This window comes from Saccostrea cucullata, unplaced genomic scaffold (genome assembly GCF_032062105.1).
Source record: "Saccostrea cucullata isolate Sc308-1 unplaced genomic scaffold, CSIRO_AGI_Scuc_v1 ctg13615, whole genome shotgun sequence".
NCBI lineage: Eukaryota > Metazoa > Mollusca > Bivalvia > Ostreida > Ostreidae > Saccostrea > Saccostrea cuccullata.
In genome coordinates, this window is record NW_026931676.1 from 12403 (window position 1) to 30136 (window position 17734).

General features: G+C 36.7%; 1 protein-coding gene across 1 annotated transcript; it reads left to right on the top strand.

The window, feature by feature from the left end:
* Positions 1–195: 195 nt before the first annotated feature.
* LOC134233271 (uncharacterized) lies at positions 196–5835 on the top strand. Its single transcript, XM_062715250.1, has 5 exons — positions 196–350; positions 4261–4454; positions 4733–4867; positions 4981–5208; positions 5546–5835. The coding sequence occupies exons 1-5, from the start codon at positions 196–198 to the stop codon at positions 5833–5835; spliced, it is 1002 nt and encodes a 333-aa protein (XP_062571234.1).
* The last annotated feature ends 11899 nt before the right edge of the window (positions 5836–17734 follow it).

The following is a 17734-nucleotide window of genomic DNA, read 5'->3' on the forward strand; positions in this document are numbered from 1 at the left end:
TGTAGAACCGTAGCTCTCCGAAAAAATATATTGACAGACCTTTTTTTTTTCTGAGAGCTACAGTTCTGCAGCTAGGTTTAATCTTGCCTGTGTTTGCTCTGTTTTATTTCACTTATCTATTCTATTTGTTTTTTCTGTTCTAATCTATTTTCTTCATTTTATGTTAATTATCATTTTTTAAATGGATTTTTCCAGATGACCAGTTCCGTATTATTTCCAGTCGTTTTGTTGCTGGCCCTACACGCCCCTGTTAAGGGGACGACTGAGGGGCTGTCGGCGGAGGAGAGGGGTCAGTTCTATAACAACCAGGTCAACGGAGGGACAGTCACGGTCACGGAGTATACCGACAAGTAAGGACTTACCTCTATCAGATTTCCCGCCATTTTATTTCCGAAAATCTGCATAGCATTTGCGACATTTTTAAATTTCATTTCCGACCTTTTTTTAAAAAATTATTTTCATGAATTTACCTATGGAGCAAAAAGTGCATTTTAGTGCAAAATATTGATTAAAAATATAAAAATCCACCTATCATACATTCCTCATCCAGCACTAATTAAAAATTAAGCGTAATGAGAGCTATTAAAAATTTCGAATTGCATTATGCTCAAAATTTAGAATGCATATATACAAAATATACAGCTTAATTGATTATGATATACCTGTATATACAGTGTATAAGTAGGCCTAGCGAAAGTGTATAAGTACCGAAAGACAATAACAAAATGTCAATCAGCAAAGCTTGAAAAGATAAATTAGAAAATAATAGTACTCTCTAAGTTCAAAATATACAACATACTTAATTATAAGATATACATGTACATTGTATTAAGTAGCGAACAACAATCACAAAATGTCCATCAGCACAGCTTGAAAAGATAAATAATAAAATATTAGTATGCTATAAGTATCATTTGGTTCATACGTATGATATGATATGTGTGAATATACAAATGTTGTAAGCTTTTTTTCACGCCTGCTGATATGTGTAATTATTAATTTCTGTTCCAGTGTCTACCGAGTATTGTACCTCTAATTAAATTTGGTCAATTAGAAAAGAAAAATTAACCTTTATTTAAAAAAAAAAAAAATACTGATAATTTACGTCGCATCCTTAGCTTGCTATATCATACGGAAGCGTATTAGTGCCACGCAATATTTTTTTTTAAGTTGGTAATTCCAACTTTAAAGTTGGAAATTCCAACTTTAATCTTGGCTTTTCCAACTTTAAAGTTGGCAATTCCAACTTTAAAGTTGGAAATTCCAACTTTAATCTTGGATTCCAACTTTGATCTTGGCTTTTCCAACTTTAAAGTTGGTAATTCCAACTTTAAAGTTGGAAATTCCAACTTTAATCTTGGCTTTTCCAACTTTAAAGTTGATAATTCCAACTTTAATCTTGGCTTTTCCAACTTTAATCTTGGTTTTTCCAACTTTAATTTTGGCTTTTCCAACTTTAATTTTGGCTTTTCCAACTTTGACTTTTGACTTTAAAGTTGGAAATTCCAACTTTAATCTTGGCTTTTCCAACTTTAAAGTTGATAATTCCAACTTTAATCTTGGCTTTTCCAACTTTAAGGTTGGTAATTCCAACTTTAAAAGTTGGAAATTCCAACTTTAATCTTGGCTTTTCCAGCTTTAATCTTGGTTTTTCCAACTTTAATTTTGGCTTTTCCAACTTTGACTTTTGACGTTTTAAGAAGGATTTTATTATGTTTTTACTTATTAATTTTTTGCTTGTCAACATATTTCTGGCTGGGGTGCCCCCCCCCCCCCCCCCCCCCTGAAAAAATCCTGGATCCGCGCCAGTACGGAATTGATACATTTTGTATATAATTTAGTAGAAAATGTTTCATTTGATTAAATAAAATATATAATATCTGTAATTGGTTAAGTTGAAATCCTGTCATGTACGGAATACTTTGTCCATAATTTATAGGAAGTTATTCTCAATAGAATTACACAAGAGAACTTAAAGGAATATAAGTAAAAGTTGGAAGTTTTATGTAAAGGCCCTGTCACACCAAGCTGCGTTCACACGGAGTTATTACGGCGTTGTCGAATTTTTAAAATCGCCGTGGAATCGCAGGAAAATTGCACAAATTTCTGTAAAACTTTCACAATATGAAGATGTCACGGCGTCCCTACGGCGACGGACGCGATTCTACGGCGATCTCACGGCGTTCTACTGTGTTTCCAAGGAGATCTCTCGGCGATTGACTGCGCTTCCGCGGAGTTTTAACGGCGCGTTAGGAGTTTTCACCTCGTGTTCACGGCGTTTTCACCGTGCTGGCTGCGTTCACAATACGTTCACAATGCGCTCTAAATTCAAGAAATATTCTTAATAATTAAAAATGTTCTATATTTAAATAATTTAGTACTAAATTATTCATAGTTTTATGACTAAAATCTTTTTTTTTAATTTCATTGGTTCAGTTGTGTTGTTAAATTTTCTTTATTTTATTATGAATTTAAAAAAAAAAAATAAACACACCGAAAAGTTTTCTAAAAAATTTAAGTGAAACACAGAACAAGTTCTAGTGTAATTTTCTCTTCCATTTTTTCACTTAAATGCTCCTAGTGCAACTAATACGTTGGAATTATTGCTGATCAAATATGATCCCATTGCTCTTGTTTTGTGACAACGCTCTAACAACGCCGTGAAAGCGCATCGTGATCGCCAACGGACGCTGTAGAAACGCCGTGGGAGCGCAATGATCGCAGTGACAACTCCGTGCTGTCGTCGTGTAATCGCAGTCGAAAAAATCATAAGACGATAAATCTCATTAGAAGCGCCGTAAAAACGCGATGGAAACGCAGTGACATCTCCAAGGACTCCGTGACATCTCCGTGAGGTCTCCGTGGAAGCGCAGTCTACTATCACTGCGTTCGTGCCGCGATCATATGCGTCTTCACGGCGTTCGTACGGAGCTCCCACTACGTTGTTGGAGATCCCACCGCGCTGCAGCGGCGATCATACTACGTTTCTACTGCGTTCTGATCAGACCGCGATCACACGGCGCGTACTTTGTGCATGCCCAAAGTGATCGCCGTCCCCTGGCGTTCTTGGAGACCCTACGCGACCCTACGGCGTTCAGTGGAGATCTCGCCACTTTGTCACGGCGCTGCAGGAGATTCTACTGCGATCACCTCGGCGTTTTGCATTTTTTAAAGACGCCGTGCAGTCGCCGTGAGGACGCAGCCCTGGTGTGACAGGGGTTTAACGTAATAAGGAAGGTCAAGAAAAATAATAAAACAAACACAGATAAAAAGAGTTCAACAATTTATTCTAATGTGCTAATATTTATTTTCCATTGTAAAAGTGCCATATTATAACTCCCCATAATCCCGTCCGCTCTTCTAACCCCCCTCCCCCCTCCCCCCATTCCGACCCCTACCCCTAGATTGCAATGATAAATTGCTAACAAATCTATTTCAGTGTGTTATTTTCATTTTAATTAAGTTTGTGATACTTTTAACAAAAGAAAAAACTAAGAAAAGCGGGTAGAAAAGCCAAGATTAAAGTTGGAATTACCTACTTTAAAGTTGGAAAAGCCAAGATAAAAATTGGACTTTTCCAACTTTAAAGCTGGAAAAGCCAAGATTAAAGTTGGAATTTCCAACTTTTAAAGTTGGAATTACCAACTTTAAAGTTGGAAAAGCCAAGATTAAAGTTGGAATTACCAACTTTAAAGTTGGAAAAGCCAAGATTAAAGTTGGAATTACCAACTTAACTTTAAAGTTGGAAAAGCCAAGATTAAAGTTGGAATTTCCAATTTTAAAGTTAGAATTTCCAACTTTAAAGTTGGAATTTCCAACTTTTAAAGTTGGAATTACCAACTTTAAAGTTGGAAAAGCCAAGATTAAAGTTGGAATTTCCAACTTTAAAGTTGGAAAAGCCAAGATTAAAGTTGGAATTAAAAACTTTAAAGTTGGTATTACCAACTTTATAAAAAATATTGCGTGGCACTAATACGCTTCCGTAATGTCAATGCTGCCGTTGCATTTTCAAAAAAATAAAGTGTAATCTTCGTGACCCCTCATTTTTTTAAAACAGGATTCATTCCGTAAAATTGAATAAATTCATGCACACCATATGGATAAATAACTTTACAGGTTAGTAATTTTACAATTCAGTCAGGATGCCTGAGGATGTTTTCAATATTCTTGATTCATTACACCACTACCTAAAATCACAGAAAGTGATAACTATCTTATCCTATCTTATACATCTTATAATGCATTCAACTGTTATTTCAGTTTTGTCGTCGAAGCAAATGGACTTCCTGACCATACTATGAGCAGGAACACGGTATCCCAAAACTTCCAGTTCACGTTCTACAAGCAACTAGAGTTTGCCTGCACTCCCGGGAGTTTACCGAAGGGGATAATTGCACTCACAAAGACTGGTGTCGCCATCTATAACCCGCTTACCAGTGATAATTTAAATGCTGGTGATTTTATTTGCTTAAGATGTTTGAAAGAAAAATTTAAAACAATATAATAAAGATTCAGCTTTCGAATCGTTCCTTTGCTAAAAAATCTTACCAGTAAACAAAATCTTTTAAAGATAACATAATTAATGCTCTTAGAAAATAAAATGGCGGATCAAATTAACCAGAGTTAAGACAGTTTCCCTATTTCACATCTTAATTACTGGATTTTGTCAACAAACCAATGAATGAGGGCAGTTTTGTTTGATGATTCGATTTCACTTTTTTTCTTCATGCAGTGGAGGGCGGCAATGTAGAGACATTTGACCGATGTAATGGGCACGCGGACGCCAATGGAGTTTACCACTACCACCAGTCACCAGGCTCAGATGACTGTGGAGATACCAACACAGAAGACTATGACCAGTTTATTGGTAACTAATTCTACTTATTCAATGGTCCGTTTTAATTATGTACATTGTATATGCGACAAAATGTTTCTGGGATTAATCACTACTGATGAAAATACATGCAATGTTTCTTGAAGGTGTTGCCCTGGATGGATTTCCAATTTACGGTCCCTACGCTTCCGACAAGGGTTCGGAGCCACTGACTGCAGATGACCTTGACATTTGTCATGGTCGAATGGTGGACGGAAAGTACCGATACCATTTGACCTCTGACTTTCCGTACGTCCTGGGGTGCTACTGGGGAGCTGATGCCAGAAATAACTCAAACAGAGTGTCTTATTCATGTGATCTAAATGTTGGAACAGGTGAGCACTGAGCAAACATCAGCGTATAGCAGTATTCATGCTTACCTATTTACACACAAGGGGCGATGAGGGGGGGGGGGGGGTTACCTACTTCGTTTGGGTTACGTGATCATTATATTTTTACAGAAAGGTTCCATAGTATCCATAGTAAATCAAGCAAAATATGTTACCGTTCCTTATGAAGTATTTACACATAAAAGTAAAACAAAGATTAAAGTAAAAAAAAGAATTTTTAAATTTGACAAGAATGGATTTCTCTCCTCCTGCCCGATTATTTTTTTTTCAACATTTGAAAAAGCGAGTGATCGTACATTAGTTTCGTCTCATTGCCTTACAGATCTGCCAGAATACGGATACCTATGTTGCAATGTCGACCAGCGCAATGTGGACTCCACTGTCTGTCCCAGTTACCCCGGAACGGTGGACGTGACGACAGATGACGGTGGTACAGATGCCCCCACCCAGGCGCCCACCACTGCCGCCCCCACCACCGCAGCCACTACAACACAAGCCCCCAGAACCCGACGACCTAAGGGTGGACGTAGATCCAGGGTAAACAAACCCGACCCAGCTAGAGAGGCTCACCTCAAAAAGTGGCTCCGACAGCTTCTTAAGGAGACCAAATAATTGTTTTTCAGATCTGTATCAGTGAGACCTAAGCTATAGAGTACATGTACATTTTTATTCCATGTAAAGATTTTTTTACTTCTCTGATTAAATGGGTCTAACAAGTGAATTTCTTTTTGGTTTTGGTGTTAATTTTTTTTTCATTTTTCTTATTACACATACTTCATTCTTTGGAATCTCCAAGCATCTAAAAAAAATCATAACTTTTAGCAGAAAGTTTTCAAAAATTTTAAACTTTAATATTTGTTAGAAATAGTTATTATAGCATTAATGAAAAATATATACAGATGTATATATAATAATTAGCTACACCAGCATGCGTTGTAAAATATGATAGGCTTTCACCAATATAAGAGTTGTAATATTCCGCTAACACCTGCAGTCTCCCATACATCTCTCAACTTGTATTTATACTCAAGAGCATGCTCCAGCTACGATAAATTCCTTAAACAGAGATAGTACAGGCTACTGACATGCTAAAAACGACGGTAGTGACCGGTATAGCGGGTTATTTCTCCCAGGCACCCACTCCCACCTCTGGGATTTCCAGACACCCGTGTATTTTATGCCCTCTTGAAAGATCTGTAATGTGCTTTTTTTTTAATTGATAAGTGTTCGTAATCTTCGAGTTATTCATCTATATCGAGGGATATAAACTCTTGTTTCAAGGAAATCGATACAGATACATGTCACGTTCATAGAAATGCACTGTATGATGCAAAATTGGCAATATCAACTGTTTATAAGAAAGGTAGGAAAAAAATGCAAGATGTGAAAGACTACGGCACTAAGAGGGTTAAAAATTTGTTTCTATACAAATTTATGCAAAATATTCTAACTTTTCTAATGTTTTATTGAGCGGTCGGGGGAAAATCGATGTTTGACCGCTGAGTGAGATGTTGGACCTGTCGCTGAGATGTTAGGCCGCTTACTTCGCACATAGGGGGAAGTTTAATCTCATCTGCATCCACTGGTGTTCTATACAGTGGCAGAAATTGACCGAGTTTTCCCTCAGGTTACATCACGGAAGAGAACTACAAGATACATGCAAAAACTAGAGCTACTGTTAGCAATGAGCTCACTAAATAATACCCCCCCCGCCTTCCATATGATTACAATGGCAAAGTTCATGTTTTGCTGTGGTCGGGAAACCCAAAATATGTGTCGGATCAAAAAACAGAATAGAAGGTGCACAATGGCAATATGTAATAAAGATTCTGTGAAAGTTTCATTAAATTTCACTCAGAGGTATAAGAGGAGTTGCGGATAAGAGATGGGTATCCCAAAGCGTAACAGACAGACGGACGGACATACCTATTACAGTATATCCTCCCACTTTTCAAGCGGGGGGTATAATAATAAGCTGTGTAAATTTTGATAACAAAAGCTCAAATACATCTCGAGATATCGCTTTAAAAAAACGAAAGCGTTACGCACAGACAGAACTTCAGACGGACGGACAAACAGACCAAAATTAATATACACCACTTTCAGCGGGGATGGGGGATATCAATCGATGAAAAATCTTGTATAATTCAAGGTAAACTAGAGGTACTGTGTGCAATGAGCTCACTAAATGATACCCCCTGCCTCCCATCTGATTATAATGGAAAAGTCCATGTTTTGCTATGGCCTGGAAACCCAAAATATGTGTCGGATCAAAAAGTAAAGTAGAAAGTGCACAATGGCAATATGTAATAAAGATTCTGTGAAAGTTTCATTAAATTTCACTCAGTGGTATAAGAGGAGTTGGGGATAAGAGCTAGGTACTCCAAAGCGTAACAGACGGACGGACTTTTCAAGCGGGGGGTATAAATATACATGTACAGGAATAAGTGTACAACAGTATAAATAGAATTAAAATTAGAGGTACTGTGAGCGATGAGCTCACTAAATGATACCCCCCGCTTCCCATATGGTTATAACAGGTGAAAAAGTCCATGTTTTCCTGTGGCCGGGAAACCCAAAATATGTGTCGGATCAAAAAGTAAAATAGGAGGTGCACAATGGCAATATGTAATAAAGATTCTGTGAAAGTTTCATCAAATTTCATTCAGTGGTATGAGAGGAATTACGGATAAGAGATGGGTACCCCAAAGCCTAACAGACGGACGGACAGACAGACGGACGGACGGACGGAATTAACGATTACTATATACCCTCCCGCTTTTCAAGCGGGGGGTATAATGAAGCACACAGTTCAAGGCTTAGTGGAGCATTTGAACTGAACTCTACATCTCCATGGAAAAAGACAAATAAGTTCAAACTACGTGGCATATGTCCTCAATTGTGTGTAAAGCCTAGTGATGTATGAAGATTGAAGAACTGTTTTAAGGACCCTCTCTACACATGTGCAAAATTTTTTTTAGACATTGAGGAAAATATGTTGTATAAAGAATTTAATATTGAGCTTATCTATTCAATTTTCATAGTATGGTGCGTGGCATTTACCCCCGGGGAAAATGTTCAAAGACAACACAATATCAGTGAATAGAAATCACTGTTAATTACTCCAATAGAGAAACTAGAGGTACTGTGAGCGATATGAGCGCCTCCCATATGGTTATAACTGGTGAAAAAGTCCATGTTTTCCTGTGGCCGGGAAACCCAAAATATGTGTCGGATCAAAAAGTAAACTAGTGCTAATTGTAACGGGGACCGTTACAGATGTTCCCCAAACGCTCCCCAACTCCCTTTTGGTGCCATATTCCCTGTTATCTCTATTAAATAAGAAATACTTTATGGAATTTAGACTTAATCAAGGTCTTCCAAGAAAAATACAAAATATATTTTAAAAAAATAGGCATTGCACGCGTTTTCATGTGCGTAACGACCATATTATCTTCTCTACACTATCTAAAATTTTAATAATATCAAAGCATTTAATCCAAAAGTATTAAAAATGCACTCATTCGAGTGTATTTTTTATTTTACTCATTTCACGTGCACGCACGTGCATAATGACTACACCTTCTTGTAGGAGTCCCTTATATTTATCCAAGTTCTAAATCCCATCCTGTTTGGTTGAAAAACAAGAGAGTTATAGCCATTTGAAGTTTCAGCCAATCAGATTGCAGCACACATGCATGCGCGTGATTTCATGAATATTTTCTATATCATATTTTAGGATATCGTAATGCATGACTATGTTTTAAATTTCAAAGCATTTCGTCAAAAAACAAAGGAGATATAGCCATTTAAAGTTTTAGCCAATCAGATTACAGCACGTGCGCATGCGCATGCTTTTATTAAAATTTTAATATATCATGCTGTAGATCTTCATAATGTAGGACCATGTTCAAAATTTCAAAAGATTATGACAAGAAACAAGAAAGATATTGAGACTTTAGTTTCAGCCAATCAGAGCAAAGTGCACGTGCATGCGCGTGAGATCTTGCTATTTTGACAATGCCATCTTGTCTATACTACTAGTGTATCCTTACATTATGAGTTTCAAAGCATTTTATCAAAAAATAGAAAAGTTCCGACTATATCTATTATATTGGTTATTGCAAGTGTTGCACGTGCGCGCTCTTGCAAGCACGTGCGCGCAAAATGACCTTGATTCCGCAAATCTGCATAACATGTCTACTTACCCTAAAAAGGTTTTACCTACCTCGGACGAACAGTTTACAAGATCATTCCCGGACAAAAAAGTACCCAGGAAGAAGAAGAAGAAAAACTAGTGCTAATTGTAACGGGGACCGTTACAGATGTTCCCCAAACGCTCCCCAACTACCTTTTGGTGCCATATTCCCTGTAAGCTTCATTAAATAAGACAAACTCTATGCATCTGAGATTTTAACAACATTTACAAAGAAGTGTACAAAAATCATTTAAACTTTAGCATTGCACGCGTGCACATGTGAATGCATTTGCGTCATGACCATATTATCTTGTCTACACAATCTATATTTTTAATACACTGAATATTAAAGTATTTAATCCAAAATTATTTAAAAAATACGCTCATTCAAGTGTATGTTTGATTTTACTCGTTTCACGTGCATGCACGTGTATACATGAGCATGGTGACCATACCTTCTTGTAGAAGTCCATTACATCTATCTATGTTCTAAATTCCACCCCGTTTGGGTGAAAACTAAGGGAGTTATAGCAGTTTAAACTTCCAGCCAATCAGATTGCAGCACATGTACACGCATGTGTATGCATGTGCATGGTGACCATACCTACTTGTAGAAGTCTATTATATCTATCTATGTTTCAAATCCCATCCTGTTTGGTTGAAAACCAAGGGAGTTATAGCTAATTAAAGTTTCAGCCAATCAGATTGCAGCTCACGTGCATGCACGTGTTTTCATGATAATTGCTTTATTTCATGTTGTAGGATATCCTAATGCATGGCTATGTTCAAAATTTCAAAGGATTTCGTCAAACAACAAGAAAGATATTGAGACTTTAGTTGCAGCCAATCAGAGCGAAGTGCACGTGCATGCGCGTGAGATCTTGCTATTTTCACCATGTCGTCATGTCTATACTACTAATATATCCTCACATTATGAGTTTCAAAGCATTTCATCTAAAAATAGAACAGTTGTGGCTATATCTACTATATTGGTCATTTCACGTGTTGCACGTGCACGCTCTTGCAAGCACGTGCGCGCAAAATGACCTTGATTCCGCAAATCTACATAACATGTCTACTAACCCTAAAAAGGTTTTACCTACATCGGACGAACAGTTTACAAGATCATTCACGGACAAAAAAGTTCCAGGAAGAAGAAAAAAAAAAAAATAATAATAATAATAAGAAACAGAGTAAAAACAATATGTTCCCCAACTTCGTTTGGGGAACATAATAACTAGAAAGTCTGCTATTGCAAGCAATAGCATATGTCGCCCCGTATTAGACAAGACTTTCATTTTTATCATCACTAAAACAAAAGTCCATAAGCTAAGTTTGAAAACCTTTGAGTTATATCAGTCCTTTCCATTGGAAACGGAAGACCTTAATTCGGTACATCCCTCTCATTATTTTTAGAATCGGTAGGAGAAGAAAGTAGTGCAGGAAAATTACAAGTTCCTCAATTTGCAGACTTGCATAAACGAAATCTGGCAGATGTACTGAACTGAGCCTCATACTTGTTAATTGGCAGTATCTTTCCTATCATAAAAGCTTGGGAAATGTAATTTATGAAGAAGATCAGCCGAATTATTTTGTGTATTGTAACGCCAGTGGGAACTCTGAAATTTCCCTCTTTCACTTTCATTTTAGAGGTTCTACCGAAAAACGAATCTGACATGCCTCCATCAATTCGAGCATTTCTGCATTGCAGAGAGCTGATGTGTGTTATGAGATGATAAATCATGTGTGAACTTACTCAGTTTAGCGGAATCATGAACATTTTCGGCGAGATGAATGTTTTGTATACAGTGGTGATCAAGGCTTTGCGAACCATCAGGAGCGGATCAAAGAATTTATGAATGAATAAAAACTATGGAAATGACGTACCAATTTTTTAATTTATACTTGCACTATCTAATGAAATGAATAATATACAAGTGATAGATATACAAGAAAACGCGAAATGATAATAAATGCAGCTGACAATCGTTATTTTTTTTTTATATAGATAAAATAAAATATTTATAAATTCAAGAGACAAAACAGAAGGAGAATGAATGATGGCAAAATATCACATGACGGGAACTGAATTTTATGAATGAAGATTTTAAAAAGTTACTTGTAAGTTGTATATGTTATATCTGTGTATTCTACTTGGCTGTGTGCTTCAAAAAAAAGGGGGGGGGTCGTCTTGAACATAGTAAATAGCCATAACGTTTGAACGGTAAGTACTAGGGCTTTCGTATTTCAAATATGTAATCCTTGTGAAAAGAACTTTTATTGGATACGACGAACTTTGACCCTTTGACCTAGACCTTGGAGAACACATGTGTACATCTGAATCTTTTTTTCTGTTTCGTTTCTATGGCAACTGTGAGCGACTCATTACAATTATTTTGAAAGTAGAAATCACTTTGACACATTGCAAGGAATAAACATTGAAAGTTTCAAAACGATTGCCTGAGTAGTTATTGAGAAAATCGAAATTAGAGAATTTTTACTTTCACCTGGTTTCCATGGCAATAATCGATTATATGAAAATTTTAAATACGAGTTGCAGAACTACAGATACTAATCCTTAAAATAAGAAAAGTTTCATGACGAACGTTTAAGGGACCAGAGAGAACACTCTCGGACAAAATTTGTCGCTTTTTACAGGTTTCCATGGCAACGGTAGACATATTGGAACTGAACGACCTCACTGCACAACTACAACCAGTGATCGTCCTTTGAGGAAAGTTTCAGGAAGATTGTCCCAGCCATCTCCGAGAAACAGCCTGGATAAAAAAAACATGCGTACAATATCAATATGTCGTCCCCGACTTCGTTCGGGGCGACATAATAATAACTAGTGCTAATTGTAACGGGGACCGTTACGGATGTTCCCCAAACGCTCCCCAAATCCCCTTTTGTGCCTAATTCCTGTAAGACATTTTAAAAAATATGATCAGTATCGAAGGATTTCATCAAAGAATTATAAAAGCTACAATGATATAAAATATATGTCAATTAACGCATTGTATGCACAGGCACGTGCATGTACATGCAAGATGATCATGGCATGTTGTCCAAACAATTAACATATCTAATATATCGTGAGAATAAATGAAAAAAAATCTTTACAATATACATTTTAATGTTTTTTTAAATATTGGCCATTTTGCGTATTTCGTGCATGAATGCATGTTCGTGCATTCAATTTTATAGTAACATTATGTAGGAATCCATTATACCTAGTCATATTATAAATTTTATCCCGTTTCGTTGAAAACTAAGAAAGTTATAGACATTTGAATTTTCAGCCAATCAGATTGCAGCACACGTGCATGCGTATGCTTTTCATGATAATTCTTATATACCGTGCAGTAGATCTTTATAATGTCTAGCCATGTTCAAAATTTCAAAGGATTTTGTCGAAAAATAAGAAAGATATTGAGACTTTAGTTTCAGCCAATCAGAGCGAAGCGCACGTGCATGCGCGTGAGATCTTGCTATTTTGACCATGTCCTCTAGTCTATGCTTCTAATATATCCTAATATTATAAGTTTCAAAACATTTCATCAAAAATTTAAATAGTTACGTTTATATCCATTATATTGGACATTTCTGGTGTTGCACGTGCGCGCTCTTGCAAACACACGTGCTTGCACATGCTTTCATGGTAATTCTTTTATATCAGGCTGTAGATCTCCCTAATGTATGACTATGTTCAAAATTTCAGAGGATTTTATCAAAAAACAAGAAAGATATTGAGACTTTAGTTTTAGCCAATCAGAATGAAGCGCACGTGCATGCGCGTGAGATCTTGCTATTTTGACCATGTCATCTTGTCTATGCTACTAATATATCCTTATATTATGAGTTTCAAAGCATTTCATCAAGAATTTAAAAAGTTACGGCTATATTCATTATATTGGTCATTTCACGTGTTGCACGTGCACGCTCTTGCAAGCACGTGCGTGCAAAATGACCTTGATTCCGCAAATCTACATAACATGTCTACTTACTCCAAAAAGGTTTTACCTACATCGGACGAACAGTTTACAAGATCATTCTCGGACAAAAAAGTACCCAGGAAGAAGAAGAAAAATAATAATAATAATAACTAGTGCTAATTGTAACGGGAACCGTTACAGATGTTCCCCAAACGCTCCCCAAATTCCTTTTCGTGCCATATTCCCTGTAAGCTTTATTAAAAAAGGCAAACTCTATGCATTTAAGACTTGATCAACGTTTTCCCAGAAGTATACCAAGTATATTCAAATTTTAGCATAGCACGCGTGCGCATGTGAATGCATATGCATAATGATGATATCATCTTGACTATATAATTTAGAAATCTTGATATACTAAATATAGAATCATTTAATCCAAAAGCATTCAAAAATACACTCATTCAAGTGTATTTTTAATTTTACCAATATCACGTGCACGCACGTGCATGCACGTGCATGATGACCATACCCTTTTATAGGAGTCTATTATGTCTGTGTAAGGTCCAAATCCCATCCTGTTTGGTTGAAAAACAAGGGAGTTAAAGCCATTTAAAGTTTAAGCCAATCAGATTGCAGCGCACGTGCATGTGCATGCATTTATGAAAATTGTTACATATCATATTGTAGGATATCTAAATGCATGCCTATGTCCAAGATTTCATAGCATTTCGTCAAAAAACGAAAAAGATATTGATATTTTTGTTTCAGCCAATCAGATCAAAGCGCACGTGCACGCACGTGCATGCATGTGCATGACGACCATACCTTCTTGTAGCAATTTATTATGACTGTCTATGTTCTAAACCCCATCTTGTTTGGTTGAAAAACAAGGGAGTTATAGCCATTTAAAGTTTAAGCCAATCAGATTGCAGCGCACGCGCATGCGCATGTTTTCATGACAATTGTTATATATCATTTTGTAGGACATCCTAAAGTATGCCTATGTTTTAAATTTCATAGCATTTTGTCAAAAAACAGAAAAGATATTGAGGTTTTTATTTCAGCCAATCAGAGCAAAGCGCACGTGCATGCGCGTGAGTTCGTGCTAATTTGACAGTGTCATATTATTAACACTATTAATATATCCTTATATAATGAGTTTCAAAGCATTTCATCAAAAAATGTAAAAGTTATGACTATATTAAATATATCAGTCATTTCACTCATTTCACGCGCCCGCACGTGCAGGCGTGTGCGCGCAAAATGACCTTCGTTCCGCACACCTACACTACACACCCATTAACCCTAAAAAGGTTTTAACTTAGTTTGGTGAACAGTTTCTGAGAACACTCGCGGACAAAAAAGTACCGGAGAACAAATAAGAAAAAAAATAATAATAATAATAATAATAAGAAACCGAGTAAAAACAATATGTTCCCAAACTCCGTTTGGGGAACATAACTAGTGCTAATTGTAACGGGAACCGTTACAGATGTTCCCCAAACGCTCCCCAACTCCCTTTTAGTGCCATATTCCTGTAAGTTTCATTAAAATAGGCAGAATCTATGCATTTAAGACTTAAACAACATTGCATGAGCGTAATGACTATATCATCTTGTCTACACTATTTTACTCATTGCACGTGCACGCACGTGCATGATGACCATACCTTCTTGTAGGAGTCCATTATGCCTGTCTATGTTCTTAATCCCATCTTGTTTGGTTGAAAAACAAGGGAGTTATAGCCATTTTAAAGTTTAAGCCAATCAGATTGCAGCGCACGTGCATGCGCGTGTTTTCATGACAATTATTATATATCATATTGTAGGACATCTTTAAGTATGCCTATGTTTTAAATTTCAAAGCATTTTGTCAAAAAACAGAAAAGATATTGAGATTTTTGTTTCAGCCAATCAGAGCAAAGTGCACGTGCACGCACGTGCATGCATGTAAATGTTGTCCATACCATCTTGTAGGAGTCCTTTATGTCTATCTATGTTCTAAATCCCATCATGTTTGGTTGGAAACCAAGGGAGTTATAGTCATTTAAAGTTTCAGCCAATCAGATTGCAGCGCACGTGCATGCACGTGATTTCACGAAAATTTTTATATATCATATTGTAGGGAATCCTAATGTATGACTATGTTATAAATTTCAAAGCATTTCATCGAAAAACAAAAAAGATATTGAGGATTTTGTTTCAGCCAATCAGAGCAAAGCGCACGTGCATGCGCGTGAGTTCATGCAAATTTGACTATGTCATCATATCTATACATCTTATATATCCTTATATAATGAGTTTCAAAACATTTCATCAAAAAATATAGAAGTTACATCCATATTAAATATATCAGTCAATTCACTCATTTCACGCGCACGCACGTGCATGCGTATGCGCGCAAAATGACCTTCGTTCCGCACACCTACACTACACACCTATTAACCCTAAAAAGGTTTTAGCTCAGTTGGGTGAACAGTTTCTGAGAACACTCGCGGACAAAAAAAGTACCGGAGAAGAAATAAGAAAAAAAATAACTAGTGCTAAATGTAACGGGGACCGTTACAGATGTTCCCCAAACGCTCCCCAACTCCCTTTTGGTGCCATATTCCCTGGAAGCTTCATTAAATTAGACAAACTCGATGCATTTGAGACTTAAACACGTTTACCCAGAAGTGTACAAAGTTCATTCAAATTTTAGCATTGCACGCGTGCGCATGTAAATGCATGTGCGTAATGACCATATCATCTTGTCTACACAATCTATATATTTTAATATACTTAATATTAAAGTATTTAATCCATAAGTATTAAAAAGATACGCTCATTCAATTGTTTTTTTTATTTTGCTCATTTCACGTGCACGCACGTGCATACATGAGCATGGTGACCATACCTTCTTGTAGATGTCCGTTACATCTATCTATGTTCTAAATCCCACCCCGTTTGGTTGAAAACAAAGGGAGTTATACCTGTTTAAAGTTTCAGCCAATCAGATTGCCGTGCACGTACATGCACATGTATGCATGTGCATGGTGACCATATTTTCTTGTAGTAGTCCAGTATATCTATCTATGTTCCAAATCCCATCCTGTTTGGATGAAAATCAAGGGAGTTATAGCTATTTAAAGTTTAAGCCAATCAGATTGCAGCGCACGTGCATGCACGTGTTTTCATCATAATTGCTATATATCATGTTGTAGGATATCCTAATGCATGGCTATTTTCAAAATTTCAAAGGATTTCGTCAAAAAACAAGAAAGATATTGAGACTTTAGTTTCAGCCAATCAGAGCAAAGCGCACGTGCATGCGCGTGAGATCTTGCTATTTCGACCATGTCATATTGTCTATGCTACTAATATATCCTTACATTATAAGTTTCAAAGCATTTCATCAAAAACTTAAAAAGTTACGCCTATATCAATTAAATCGGTCATTACACATGTTGCACGTGCACGCTCTTGCAAGCACGTGCGCGCAAAATGACCTTCGTTCCGCAAATCTACATAACATGTCTACTGACCCTAAAAACATTTCACCTTAGTCGGATGTATAGTTTACGAGATCATTCCCGGACAATAAAGTACCCAGGAAGAAGAAGAAGAAGAAAAATAATAATAATAATAATAAGAAACAGAGTAAAAACAATATGTTCCCCAACTTCGTTTGGGGAACATAATAACTAGGGCTAATTGTAACGGGAACCGTTACAGATGTTCCCCAAACGCTCCCCAACTCCCTTTTGGTGCCTTATTCCCTGTAAGCTTCATTAAATAAGACGAACTCTATGCCTTTTAGACTATAACAATGTTTTCCCAGAAGTATATTCAGTATATTCAAATTTATGCATTGCACGCATGCGCATTTGAATGCATGTGCGTAATTACCATATCATCTTGTCTACACTATTTATATACTAGAAATTACAGCGTTTTATCCAAAAGTATTAAAAAATACGTTTTAATCTAGTGTATTTGTAATTTTACTCATTTCACGTGCACGCACGTGCATGCATGTGCATGTCGACTGTATCTTCTTATAGGAGTCTGTTATGCTTGTCTATGTTCTAAATCCCATCCTGTTTGGTTGAAAAACGAGGAAGTTATAGCCATTTTAAGTTTAAGCCAATCAGATTGCAGCGCACGTGTATGCGCATGTTTTCACGACTGTTATATATCATATTGTAGGACATCCTAATGCATGATTATGTTTAAAATTTTAAAGCATTTCGTCAAAAATTAAAAAAAGATATTGCGATTTTTGTTTCAGCGAATCACAGCAAAGCACACGTGCAAGCACGTGCATGCATGTGCATGACGACCATACCTCCTTGTGGGAGTCCATTATGTTTGTCTATGTTCTAAATCCCATACTGTTT

Coding starts and splice junctions, on each gene's coding strand:
- LOC134233271 (XM_062715250.1), top strand. CDS start 196: ATGACCAGTTCCGTATTATTTCCAGTCGTTTTGTTGCTGGCCCTACAC. Junction 351..4,260: donor GTCACGGAGTATACCGACAA/GTAAGGACTTAC, acceptor CTGTTATTTCAG/TTTTGTCGTCGAAGCAAATG. Junction 4,868..4,980: donor AGACTATGACCAGTTTATTG/GTAACTAATTCT, acceptor TGTTTCTTGAAG/GTGTTGCCCTGGATGGATTT.